General features: G+C 25.9%; 1 protein-coding gene across 1 annotated transcript in view; it reads left to right on the forward strand.

Moving 5' to 3' along the window:
* The first annotated feature begins 1017 nt into the window (after nt 1-1017).
* LOC107454996 (nephrin) overlaps nt 1018-14636 on the forward strand; it is an 89292-nt gene continuing 75673 nt past the window's right edge. Inside the window, exon 1 of the mRNA XM_016072376.3 lies at nt 1018-1424. Coding sequence (XP_015927862.1) covers nt 1349-1424 — 76 coding nt within the window. The 5' untranslated portion in view covers nt 1018-1348. The remainder of the gene's footprint in view (nt 1425-14636) is intronic.

Genomic DNA, 14636 nt, shown 5'->3' on the forward strand with positions numbered 1-14636 from the left:
TATGTCAAGACATAATTCAACTGAATCAGATAATAGCTTACCGATTCAGTTGAATTATGTCTTGACTTTAAATATGTATATATATATATATATATATATATATATTTCTTACACTTCATTCACCTTACATTTCTTTTTTATTAAACAATATTGTGACTAAAAAATAAAGACAGAAGTGTAGGGCGTAAAACTTTGGATGGTTGATTTTAAAATGAAGTATTTTATAAATTGCTGGATTTCATACAATGATGTTAAGAAATCATTGTAAAACATCACAGTTGTTTTTATGAAGTTCACATTCAGTTGTTTATCTTATTTTTACTTCAAAAATACACATAAAATCAAAACAATGAATCTCGGTTTATATATAAAATTATGTGATTAATTTTATAAGGCTCTTATATTAAAACAGAAATGTCTTGGCATTAATTATTTAATTTATTTCTTCGTGTAACAATAGCTATTACATCATTGAAATAAAAGAAAATGCAAAGTATATCAAAACAATTTTCTTCTTTTATTTTTGATTAAATATGCTAAATGTTAATACTTACAGCTAAGAGAATGTTTGCAAAATGTTATAAATTTTGATTTTTTTTTAAATATGTGATGTATTCGATGAAGAAATAAAATTTCTGATGTAAATAATGTATTTAATGCATTTCAGGTTAGAATTTATGCCGAAGCATTTTATTTGTGAGAGAAATCTGTGTTTTCTAGGAAAGTACAGCTGCTTTTATTTAAAATGAATAAATGTCTTCTATGGTGAAATCTCTGCAGTATGGGTTATTCTTAAATACATATTTTAGGATTACTATGAGGTTACACATTATTCAAAATATCTTGAGCTGTTTACAAATGTATGGCAAATTAAATCCCTTTCTCTTTGAGAATTGCAATGAGATATGCAATCAGTGAGCCGAAATCGGCTGAAATGTTTCATCCTTGGCGATATTTTTGCGGGAAATTGGCGTCTGTTGGATGATATTGGATATTCGAGCAACCTACAGATCCTTTCCATTCAGTGCTCATCTTCTGACATTGCGAAACTTGTGGTTCTCCGTTTTAAGCCCGATGATAGATTTTTATCTTTTAACTTTTTATCACCATTGATCATTATTTTTTACTATTGTATAAAACTCTTATTTTTTCTATGGGATAAAATTATCAGTTACATTTATATTGATTACAAAGTATACGAATTACATAGAAACTGAAACAAAATTTCGACTTCTTTCTGCGAAATTTTCTACGCATACATGAAGGCAAATTTATGAATTTTGAGCAACGAATTAATTATGACTTTTTAATAATAATTTAATGGAAATATTTGGTGTTCTCTAACATAATGCTCACTGGAATGTTTTTTATTTTATTTATATTTTGGAGTGGTTGGAATTGTTGTACAGCAAATGCAAAAGCAGGTAAGCATTACTCGTATTTTCAATTTATATTAATGGAACTTTTAATTTATTTAATTGAATTAGTAAAAAAATCCTAATTTGAATGTATTTTATAGCCATTAAATTTTTGTTGGGAACAATCTGTTTTAATTAAATAGGGATAAAACAGATTTTGAATTTAAAGAACATAATTTATTTTATTTAAAGCGTCACCGTGATTATTTTATACAAAGGAATTCAATTTATCAACTCTAATGTTTGATAAATAATGAGCTAATTAGATATTTAAAACATTTTAAACCTATGAGATTTTTTTATTTTGCTTATTTAAATAGAAACGTTGAAGTCAATTAAATTAGATTAAAATATCAATGTTATTTAACTAAGTCATTTTTAAAAAAGAAGAGCAATATCAAATTTTAAAAGAAATTGAAGCGTTATATTCTTCGAGTTAAATTAATTATTTTTCAATTTTTGAAAGCATTTTTAATTTTAAACCCTCTTTCTATTTAAAGTTTTTAAAACTTCAAGAAAATAGCATGTTTTTCAATCCAGGAGACACATGAATTGAATATAATTGTTATGAGTTAAGATCATTAATTGCTATTAGCATTATCAACGTTATTATGGTTTCGCTTAAAATAAAATTGCTTTAAAAATTTAATGTTTTCCTTATTTTTAGATTAGACTTGTATTTAGCTTTTAATTATTTATAGAAATAGCATTATAAAAATTATATATTATAATGTTTTAATAATTTTGTTTTATTAATATCTCAGTCATTCATTACAATACAAATCATTTCACAAATGCAGCAGATGTTTGAATTACCTATTGTAAAAATTTAAACATATTTCCGAAAAATTTGAAATTAAATGTAAGAAAGGTTTAAACTTAATATTTTTAATATAAAACATTTATGAGCTTTCCAGATTATTAGACCAAATTTTAAAATAATTTAAACCGTAAAATAATCTTATAGTTATAAATTTCAGTATTTTAAAGACTACTAAGGCTAAGAGCTAAGAAAATTGGAAGCTGTTCAAATAGCTGAAAGTTTTTCTTTATATTTCTGTGCAACAAAACTTAAATTATCTTTTAATGCGTTTTGCAAAATAATTAATAATCTGAAAACTCATTAGGCTAATTACGCTGCTTGAAAATTTCAACTATGCTTAATGTTTCTTTCTTTTGCTCTTCCGTAATGATTATTTTAAGTAAATGTAAAAAGGAAATATTAAAGGACTATTTAAGATATGAAACTAATTGCTAATTTGAATATTTTCCGATATTTTTCAGATTTGTGTAAAATTAAATTTTAAACAAATCTGAAATTTTATTGAATATTGATTTTTTTAGATGGATAATAAATAATCTGTTGGTTCGTTTATGTTAAATGAAATGTTTAAAAAAAGTTTAATTTAAGAATAAAGGATACTGTTTTTGCATAATTTTATATCATTATATCAATAAATTTTTTTGTGTAAAATATTTGCTTCAGAAATTTGTACAATAAGGATAAAATTTTTAATAAATGCTTAGGAAATAATTTAATTAACTCATTTTATTTTATCTAGAATAAATATTTTAGAGTCTAAATTTAGAATTTGATCTCATTATTGCATAACTGTAAAATTTTCTGCTCTTAACCTCGTTTGTGAAGAAAAATTGTCCCATTTTCTGCATTAAAATTTGACACCACCTTATTTCTTTAAAATCTAATAACAGGGACAAGAAAAACGAAAAAAAATTTGAGTACCGTTTATGAAAATACTTTTTAAATGCTTCTCTTAATTGACTTACAACTTAAGATATTTAGCTAAGTTAAAAATATAGAGTAACATTAGGATAGATACCCATAATTTTTTTAATTGAATTAAAAGTACCAAGAATAGAGAAACAAACAATGCTTATGCATATTTTAAATTCTCCTACATGTTCTCAGCATATTCTGTGCAAAAAAAGAAGGGAATATTGAGAACAAAATATTAAAAAAAAATATAATTTCAAATTAAAATATGAAGTTACCATCTCTCCTTAATATAGAAATCAGATCACTATCTAAGAAAATGGAAAGTTAGAATATGCAAAATAACCCATTTTAAACAATCAGCCGTATATTTATTTGATTTGACTGGTATTTATTTGCTAATACTTACTAATTTACAAAAAATACTTTATTTTCTCACTTTTGCGATCTATTTTTAGTTTCTTAAGTACTCTATGATTTCTGATTTGTCAATACGTATTAATAAAAAGTGAACATCTCTCCTAAAGTTGATGAGATAGTCACTGAAGTTTTAGTGTTACTTCACAATGATATTTATGTAATCTATTTTTTACTCTGAAACAAAGATTGGACTACATATGTACAATTGAAAAATAGATAACATAAGCATTGAAAAACGACTGAATTCTTAATTTATAAAAGGTATTTGACCCCAAAATAAAATAAACATGAAAATTTTTCATCCTTTTTTATTGTCACAAAAAGCAATTCTTTGTCCATATTGAAAAACAAGTTAAACTACTTTCTGCAAAACTGAATATCCTCTAATAAATAAAAAAGAAATATCGAGAATAATTAAACTGGCCATCTCTCCTCTATCGCCATCCAACTTAGACTTACATTACTTAGTAAGACATAAGTTTTAAGACGCTAAGTTTTTTTAGTTTCTACACATTTGCCCATTAAATGTTTAATTGATTTTTACATTACATCAATAACATTACAAAAAACTATATTGTTCCTGAAGGGATACATATTTTAAAAACATACTTAGCTCATAAAATCCAGAGATAAATTTGATACCCAACTAATTCATTTACAAAAAAAATTTTACAAAATTTTCATTTATTTATTCTAAATCTTAAATGCTTACATAAGAAAGGGGAGAAGTGAATATTTAATTTCTTTTAAAGAACTCTTCGGAAGCTATTTTCCTTTTTAATTGTTTTATTACTTCTTATCCAGTAGATTTATGATTAATAGTTTGAGAGTTCTTTATTAAATAATCATTCGAAGGCATCGTAGTAACCATCGGTTAAGAGTTAAGAAAATTACTTTTTGGAACTCTTAAAAAAAGTGAGACCATTTAACCAAAATCTACAAAAAAAAAGTGTTAAAAATAATTCAAATTTATTTATTCTAAATCTTAAAAGATTATATAAAAAATAAGAGAAGTATATATTTAATTTCTTTTTAAGAACTCTTCGAAAGTTATTTTCTTTTTTAAATGTTTTATTACATCTTATCCAGTAGATTTATGATTAATAGTTTGAGAATTCTTTTTTAAATAATCATTTGAAAGCATCGTAGTAACTATCGGTTAAGAGTAAAGAAAATAGCGCTTTGGAATTCTCAAAAAAATTTGAGACCATTTAACCAATTGTATTTCATGAAGTTGAGATCGCTGTTTTTGATAAAGAAAACGTATAATAAATACAATATTAATATATAAGATTATAAAGCTAATAGTATTGACTAAAAAAAGTTTATTTTTGTAAATTATATTAATTTATTGATTTCTCATGCATTTTTAATTCTTTCAAGTAGTTTCTTTGAAATTTAAATCCTTTTAATCATATGTCATATGCCTTTTATCATATGTCATAATAATATTTATCAAGTTCTCTAATATTCTAACTTTATTAAAACTTTTAAAGAGTTTCTTTATAAAACAAAAAACTTCGTAACAATCTATTCTCTAATCAAATATATATTTTACTTATGACAAGTACTTTGTTATGCCTTTTTATATACAAACAAAATTTATGAAATTTATTTATTATCATATTTTCAGCTAATTATCATATTTTTAGCTAATCTTTCTTTAAACTAGCGATTAGTTATTTACTCAAAAGTGTTTTAAGAAAAACTTTGGTATTTAAAATAATGGCATCCTTTGAAATATTCTATACATTATGCTCTGCATGAAGTAAAATTTGGAACAATTTTATAAGTCTTATTACAGAAAAAGAGTTGATTCTGTGAGGACGGAGGAAAATCTTTTTCTGTCTAGAACGTGAAAAAAACAAATTTTTCCACAATCGACTCAATTCTGAAGAAGATAAAGCCGATAAAACTATAAAATGAGATCATAAAATAATATATATTATTGTGTAGTAAGAGAATAGCGCTGTTTTGTAACTGTATCAGTTTAAACCCACAATATGCAGCTTGATACTTGGTGACATAAAGATCTATTTTTCTAATAAATTCCTTATTAAATGTTAATTTTTATGCAAATGTGAAGAAACATAGCTTTTAAAATAGAAACATTGTTGGACAGCAAACGATATAGGTCGATGCTTTAAAACTGCTTGAGATCTATTTTATATTTATATTATTTTTAATAATGCAGCTTAAATTGTTTAGGTTCGGCTCTTCTTTATTGAAACATAATATAAGAAATTATTTTATTTATAAAGCATAAATTAATTAATCATATGATTCATAAACTTAATACTGATAGTCCTCATAAACCATAAAATATTAACGTACACATAAACTTAACAATAAGATTCATAAAAAAATCCATTCTTTTTCATTTTATGCTTTTTATGTATATCATGGAAATCATTCAAAATATATGAAAAAAGGAATGTATATACTTTATATTTTTTCCGAAGCGTTGGTAATCTCTCTACTATTAAAAATTCTGGATCAAATTATGATATAAAAACCATCTCTTTGTGTGCGTGAAATCCATTTATACCAAAAAATGTAATATCGTAATTTATACAGTAATATTGATTTAATTATAGTGATTCAGTGATTTTACTGTAATTATTGCTGTAAAAACTACGGTATATCAGATTTTTGACTCTTACCACGTTTCGGTAAAAAAGTATTTTATGGTAAAACGGTACTTTTTACCGTAATTTGATTCCGAATTTTACACAGTGCAATTCACCTAGTATCCACTGTGATCCACGTCTGGGTCACGATCTATAATTTTGCTAAATATCCCTTGCGCAAAACCTGTGGTATTTGATAGTTATGACAGTAGTATTTCGTATTTTTTCCATATAAATTTAAAACTAATCTAAACCAGAATTAAGAGTAAATTTAATTCGCCTTACATTTATCTCTTTTTTTTAAAAGTATAAGTTCGAATTTTGTTTTGTTTGTGTTTTTTGTTGTAAATGTTCAGAAAATAGAGGAATGATTATTTTTATAACATTTTAAGCAGAACCTGAGAACCTAATTAGGAAAACAAATACCGTATCAGTATGAGATTCATAATAATTTCTATTCGTTAAACTATTACTCTGCAAATAATTACAATAAATATTATAAATATTTGGTTATATTCATAGAAAATATTGCTGATTTAAATTAATAATAATGCGATTAGATGGATAATCTAGTTCCTCTAAACATTATTAGAGAGTTTGCAAAGCGTACGTTTTATTTTACCCGTAACGCTTATCTTTATTTTCGACTCCTTACTGATACAGCCATTTGGAGGAAAACTTTCTCGCAATAGCTGTGAATCAAAACTAGTGTTGGCGTAAAGAGTTAAGGGAAACCGTTAATTTTTGCAAAACCTCACTATTTAATAGATAATGGAGTACGTTGAAAGTTAAACTCCACAAATTCTTCGTTTTCAGCTGACTGATATATTTTATGTATTAATTGATCCTTACTACATAATTTTAATTTTATTTTTTTATTAGGAATTTTTCTACACGCTATTAATAAGTAGAATTAATTTTTTTAATAAATTTAACGTTACTTCCATAAACATACATAAAGTAAATTAAAATCTATGCCTCATTCGTATGCAAAAATTAAGATTTAATTCTGAACTTCTGATAAGAAAGTAAAATTAATTTGTATAAGACACCAGATAAACTAGATTGCTCTTTTTTGCTATGCTATCTAGAGTAATTCTAGAAGTTTCTACAAGCTCTTATCCTTCTTGTTTCTCTTTTTAACAAACCCTCCATAAACATTCTCATTAGGAAACCCGCTAAAGCTTCTTTGAGCAAATCAAGTTAACTGTTAGCACCTGAAAACAATTGCTTCCTTACGTGATCTGGAGACTCTTATCCTAGAAAACAAAATAAAGCTCTTATAAATAAGGAGAAATGTTTTATGCTTTTAAGGGAATAAGTCTTCTATTACACTAAATAATTTATGTTTAGAATTAGGTTAGTTATTTCAATTTTTTGTACAACTATTAACAAATAAAGTAAAATGGAAACACAAAGTAGATAATAATTACTTCATTGTTAGAACGTATTTTACTCATACAACTCAAGATGCTTTAATATCATCTTAAAAACTATTTATTTATCTGTCTATCATCATTGTTATTGTTTTTACTTTTTTCAGATTATTCAATAAAAATTTTTATGAATGACATATATGTTTTGAGTTCGCATTAGAATTGTCTTTAAATAATAATAAAAATATATGTTTTCAATTTGTTAATAGCTAGTAATCTTATTATTATATTATTAAATTATATTTTAAGTGCTGACTAAGAATTGCAGTGCGTATCACGTAATATAATAACTAATGTTATCCTGCTCATCAAATCAAATTAGTCATCAATTTCATAAATGGAGGACACCTCCAGTTGTAAAAGGCCTACACCATGCTAGCAATTTAAACACAAAAATCTGTTACTAAAGATTGTTTTTCAGTACTTTATGTACTAAATGAAATCATTTTTAATGCGTAATAAATATATATTTTTTTAGGCTGCAAATGTTAAAGATTTAACGTATTAAAAATAATTTTAAGATTCCATGGAAAAGGAAGCTATTTTATTCATTTTGTAATTAATGGTTTACAGCTGCTAAAAATTTTACTTAAAAATTTTTTTTAATGTCTTACTATTTTCAGGTTAATTGAATTTAAGACGTTTGACTTCCTTTTGAATATATATTTATTGCTGTAAAAAATTTTTATTTATAAAACCTATCAATAATACACAAAAGTTTCCTTTTTATTTTATAAATAATTTTTAAAATCTTCAAGAATTCTTAAAAATCTTAGAAATTAACAGGAAACATTTTAATTCATTTTTTAATTTAGTTGCTTGTCTTAGAACAATAATATTTTAAACGAAAATGTAATAGTGACATATATTTGTTAGAAAGCAAAGGAAATTATTATCATTAATTAAATAAAATATACGATGAAAAATGCAAAATTGAACGAAAAAATAGGTCGGCTGGTAACAAGAATTAAAACGTTTTTTGCATAAAAATTCTTTATCAGTTCCATTCCATTATCGGGCATTTAATTTTAATATGATGAAGTTTTTTTCTTTATAATTTTAAATTTAAGTATGTATTAGAAAATAATAATGATAGTATATCATAATACAGTTATATATATCTTCTCCGGGAGTACTGATCTTGGAGTTTCCTTGTTTTCTGTATTGGATCAAAATTACAAGGCAACGGAGTTGAACATTAGTAGTCGTAAACCTAAATTTGGGTCGGCTGTTCAACGACGGTTATTAAATAAAATAAAATGAAAGTCAGTTATATACTATTCTCAATATAATGATCATAAACGCTTTAGAAAAAAAGAGAAATTAGGAAAAGAAAATTAAAAGATGAAATTTATATGCTTTGGAACGATTGAAAATATTAAAATCTAAATCAGAATTGACTTATTAGTTTTTAAAAAAACTTATATCTTTCTAATTTCTAAGAGTTTCTGCGGAGAGATATTTAAAAATGTGATAGATTTGAAAAACGCTTCTATCTACATTCAATACAACTATTCCAAATTTCTTCCATTGTCATATGCTATAACTTTTTTTTAAATATTTCTTAGCTTCGTTTGAATATTTTCAAGTTTACTTACTTTGTCGATGCGTATTTTTCATAATTTAAATCTAATTGAATATTTTAAGAAACAAAGTGCGTTTTTAACAATTATTCTACAATATGAAGTTCAATCTTTGTCAACTTAATAAACCTATCATAATGAGCATTTAATATTCATAATAATTACTTTTAGTTTCATAATGGATTATTCGGTTTTATATATTTGTAAACGTTTTTTAGTGAATTATCTGAACTAAACTATTGAGATTTTATAAGCAATTAAAAAAGTGTGACTTAGATTAGTCGTTTTAAACATATCAAAATATTGCAATGTAAAGAACAATCCAGTAAAGACCTATCGGATAATTGTAACCTGTATAGTAAGATAGACCTATTTGGTATATAGTAACAGAAAATGTTACATATTCTACGTTCTATTTTTTTAAATAGTTCCGCGATTTATTAAAATCTGAAGACTTAATTTAATATCGTTCGTAATGTAAAGAAAACTCGATTTTTATTTACTGACGTCCTGTATGAAGGCAGTTTATTCTACTCTATGTTTTCGGTTAAAAAGATCTTTTCGCTTCTTCTCCTTCAGACTCATTTCCTTTTCTTTTCTAGAAATACAGCAAAACTAATATTATATTATATAAAAGTAAAAAAGGAGATTGAAATCGCGCTTGCGATCATATTATACGTTCTATATTTTAAAATAGTTCCGCAGAATATTAAAATCTAAAGTCTTAATTTAATATCGTTCGTAATGTAAAGAAAACTCGATTTTTATTTTCTGACGTCATGTGTAAATGAAGACAGTTTATTCAACTCTATGGCTTCTGATAAAAAGATATTTTCACTTCTTTTCCTTCAGACTCATTTCCTCTTATTTTTAGCAATATGGCTAAACTAATTTTAAATTAGATAAAAATGAAAAAGAAATTGAAATAGCGCTTGCACACACTAACTAAAAGCTGTAAATTTGTTGCAACCGTTTAATATGGTGGCAAGATGAGCCCAGTATCGTGATTCTTGAGCTGATATTATGGTTCAGTTCTGTTTCTATTTAACTTTTTCTTAGGGCTTCAAAAACTTTACACAATGTTGCTGTTCTTGGTATCAGTATTGTTTTTTAACATTAAACTGACATTTCTGAGAATTTACTAGACTTTTCGAACTTCCCCTATCATAAAATAGAAGTAATGATCGATCAAACTCAGTGAAGACTCAATAATTTCTTCTAGCCTACACCAACGAGGGGATCGGGATAAAACATTTCTACTGCCAGACAGGTTTTTTCACTTATTCCTGTACAACTTTAAAAAATATTTTCTTTTTGAATGAAGAAGCGAATAAATTTTTAAATAGTCTTCTAGAAAGGATAACTTATCTCTATACGCCACTCAACCACAGCAATCTAACTTAATTGCATGATACTATTGTTCAAAATTGTTGAACTATGTTTTAATTTAACACTTTTTTAAAGCCACTCAATTGATTAAAAATTCTCTGCGGTGATTGATGTATATTTTAGTGTTTGTTGCTCATACCAATATGAGAATGGAAATAAAATATTCTCTTTGGTAGACAGAATTTTTATTTAAGCTAGAAAAATTTTACAGCATTTTTGAGAGTGAGTCAGATTCTCTTAAAATGTTCTTTCTGAAAGTAAATTTATTTTTATGTATCCTATCTTTGCAAAATTGCAAAAGATTTAGAATTACGATCTAGATGTAAAAGTTTTGGACTAGGAAAAGTTTTGAAACAAACCTTTCTCATGTGCAAAATATCCATCGTTTGAGAGGAATAAAAAATTTAGCCTAAAACGCTTTCGAGAAGATGATCTATTTATTAATTGGTCTAAGGTAGCTAAAACTCTTGATCGATTTAATCATTTTTTTTAATCATTTCAACTAAACTTCCCCAGAAAATTTTGCTCATTGCTTTATTCTGTTAAAAGAAAGGAAAGTATGCTTATGAGTTAGTGTCTCTGTCACCAAGACACCATAGAATTATTGTAACAGATCAAATCATTATTAGAGTAATGTTTTATGATTTTTATTATAAAATTTATGTAGAATAGTGTTTTATAAATGAAGCTTAAGAGGCGCACATCACAGGGATAGTTATTTATTACTAAATTTAATCTGAGTGCTAGTTTATACCATATAGTATATTAAAACAGTGCTTAAATATGGCATACGAGTCATGGGTCTATTGCCAAACAGCACTTTAGGAAAAAGCACTCATCACTGGAATAATTATTTATTACTGGATTCTATCTGAGCATTATTTAATGTCAGATACGATGCGTTAAACAGTACTTACATATGACATATAAATCCTGGACTTATAGCCAAGAAACACTCTACCGAAAAATAAATCAAATATAATCCGCGTAGTATTTTTTTTCACATTGCACTTAGCAGCTTTTAATTTCCTAAACAAATAACGCAAAAATAAATTTAAAAGCTTACTGTTGCTTCACAAATATGATGTCAGCCAATATTTCTTTTTTTTTTAAATTGGTTGTCTCAAAAACATATTAAAATAAATTTTTGAATTCACCTGAAAGCGAATACCCTTATTATATTTTCCGACGTCACAGAAAAGTGACGCAGTTTATTTTACCCCTTATTTCTCGAAAAGCATATGGCAGAGAATTCCTCTTTTTGAAGCAATAACTGTATTTATGAATGCCCGGAAGCACAATAAATAAGAAATTGAAAATGCGATTGGTATTCTCAGAGCTTTCAATCTTACAAAACCGAAAATTTTCTTGAAAAGTTGAAATAGGCATACCAGCCCAGAAATAGGAATGCATAAAAGGATTATTTAGAGTAAAAGAGAAAAAAATAAATAAATTCCCTCTAACGTTGCACAACTTTAACATAAATCATGGAAAGTTATTACCTTAGCAAGCAACGACTATAATGTATTGGCCCTCCAAAAGGAGAATGAGATTTCTTGGAAATAAAGAAGAAAAAAAAATCAGAAACCGCTGAAATCGGATTTTCTCCTGTTAGAACTCTTTTATCAACATGAATAAAAGGGCATCTTGAAACAAAAGTATTTTCTACCCCTATTGAATATAAAATCGAAAGGAAAAAGGGATATCTTTGACGCAAACTCCAATGCTGCTTTGAAACTTTAAGAAGGAAGTTGTTTTGTTATTCTTGCGGATATACAGTAGTTACGGTATTCTTGCTATCTTAAAAGTGAATTTAATATTTCGGTATTTATTTAAAACAATAAATATTTCGAATGTAAAAACATATGCGATAAGTAGGCGACACAAAGCAGAATTTTTAAGAAAGGTTTTTCCAAATTTAATAAGAAAAATTATTTTAATAAATATTTTATAATAAACATATTTAAATATATTTTAATAAGTAATTTATAATAAATATCTTTCAATAACTATATTTTTAGTGAATTTTTTGGAGGAAGTATCTTTGTTATTCATTGCAGATATAGCAACTGCGATATTCTTGCAGCTCCAAATGTGAATTTAATTTGGTATTTTATTAAAAAAAAAAAAATTCTTCACTGGAATGGATGATTTCTCAAAATTGTACAAACAAGTGTGAAAATAGCTCCGAAACAAACAAAAGTCAAATTCGAAAACCCCATGCATTCAAAATTGAAAAAGCATATGCTCATTTTCGAGCAAAATGCATAGTCTCAGAAGTAATGTGGGGGGAGATATGCGTGAAAGAGATGTTTGTTGGCTGGCAGTAAGATTTGATCCAAGGATCTCCTGATTCATAGTAGAATACTCTAACCATCATAGTTGAATTCTCGAAACAACATAATTGTGCATCCCAGTCCAAAGAGAGTAAGGAAGCTCTATATATCGGTCACCGCATAATGACGCATAATAGCATATGATCCATTCGCTTGAAAGATTTGAGATATAAGCAAAAAGGGAAATTAAAATTACCTATCTCTTTACAAAGATATCGAGACCATATTATCCAAATTGTAACTCTTTGCACCATATGTCATGAATGATGTGTTATTGTGGTAGCCACTACATAAAACTTCCTAACTCTCCCTGCACTGGAGTATACAACTACATTTGTTAGAGCATCCTTCTTCAAACCCGGAGGTCCTTAGTTCGAGTCCTACTGACAACCAGCGAGCATCTCTTGTACACATTTCAAGCTACATATCACTTTTGAGACTATGCTAGTTAGAGACTATACTAGCAGAAAGTAGTTTTGTTACTTTTGTAAACAGTTGTGGTATTACTGTTATCTCAAATGATAATTTTATATTTTATTATTTATTTAAAGCAACAGATATTTTGATATTAAAAACATACGTGAATAGTAAATTATTTCAAAATATTTAATAATAACATTATTCGAAGTATAAAGATGAATATTCCGTAGCAAATGTTCAATTAGTAAAACATTTTTAAGAGTATCACCAGTAATATTGCTGATAAAGCAATTGTGATATTATTGCCAAAGCAACAATGGAATTAATAATTTAAAATTTATTTAAAACTACACATATTTTGAAGGGAAAAAATATATGGGAAGTGAACTACATAATGCAGGTTTTTAAAAGTAAAACTTTTTGAAGTGCAGTTTTAAATAGCCTATATTACATATTTTTAAAAATGGAAGCTATTGTATGCATAAAAGTTTTAAATTTTAGGAATTATTTAATTTGACAATTATTTTAAGGGTAATAAAACATATGTTAAACGTTGACCGCACAATACATAATTTTAATTATTCAAAGCATAATAATAAATATTCTAAAATAAGTGTTCTATTTACATATCTAATAAATAAAATATAATATTCTATCTGGGTTACATGATTTGCAATTTCACATTAAAATATTAGACATACCTACTGGCTACATAGCGGCAACAAAAAAATAATAGTCCCAATTACAATAAGATAATAATAACAGTCATAATAATAATAATAATAATTACAAATAAACAATGATAATGATAAGGGCAAATGTTAATAATAATGTAACATTATGTATCGCCCAAATTACAGCAGTATACGTTGATGTATTTTATATCTTAAAATTAGTCGTAGTACTGCGAATTTTTAAAATTAACATTTATTTCTAATTCTTTCCTCATGAATAGCATTTAAAGCCTATATTTACAACACAAATAACTACTCAAATTTCATAAAAACAATATTTTGATTTATTCCTTGCTATCGATTTCAAAGTAGCACTGCTTTATGTGATTCTCTACCATCAATCTTTCCTTTCTTATTTTCGCCAAAAAATAATTTAATTCTTGTAAAAATATCGTTGCTTTCAACATGATTGATCAACATGATTTCAACGTTGATTTATAAGGTTTTTCATCCACGTTATGTTGACATATTATGTATATGAATTTGGCCGTAAATTGTTCATCTAACTATATATATATATATCGGATAATTGTAA

The sequence above is a fragment of the Parasteatoda tepidariorum genome, chromosome 1 (genome assembly GCF_043381705.1).
Source record: "Parasteatoda tepidariorum isolate YZ-2023 chromosome 1, CAS_Ptep_4.0, whole genome shotgun sequence".
Lineage (NCBI taxonomy): Eukaryota > Metazoa > Arthropoda > Arachnida > Araneae > Theridiidae > Parasteatoda > Parasteatoda tepidariorum.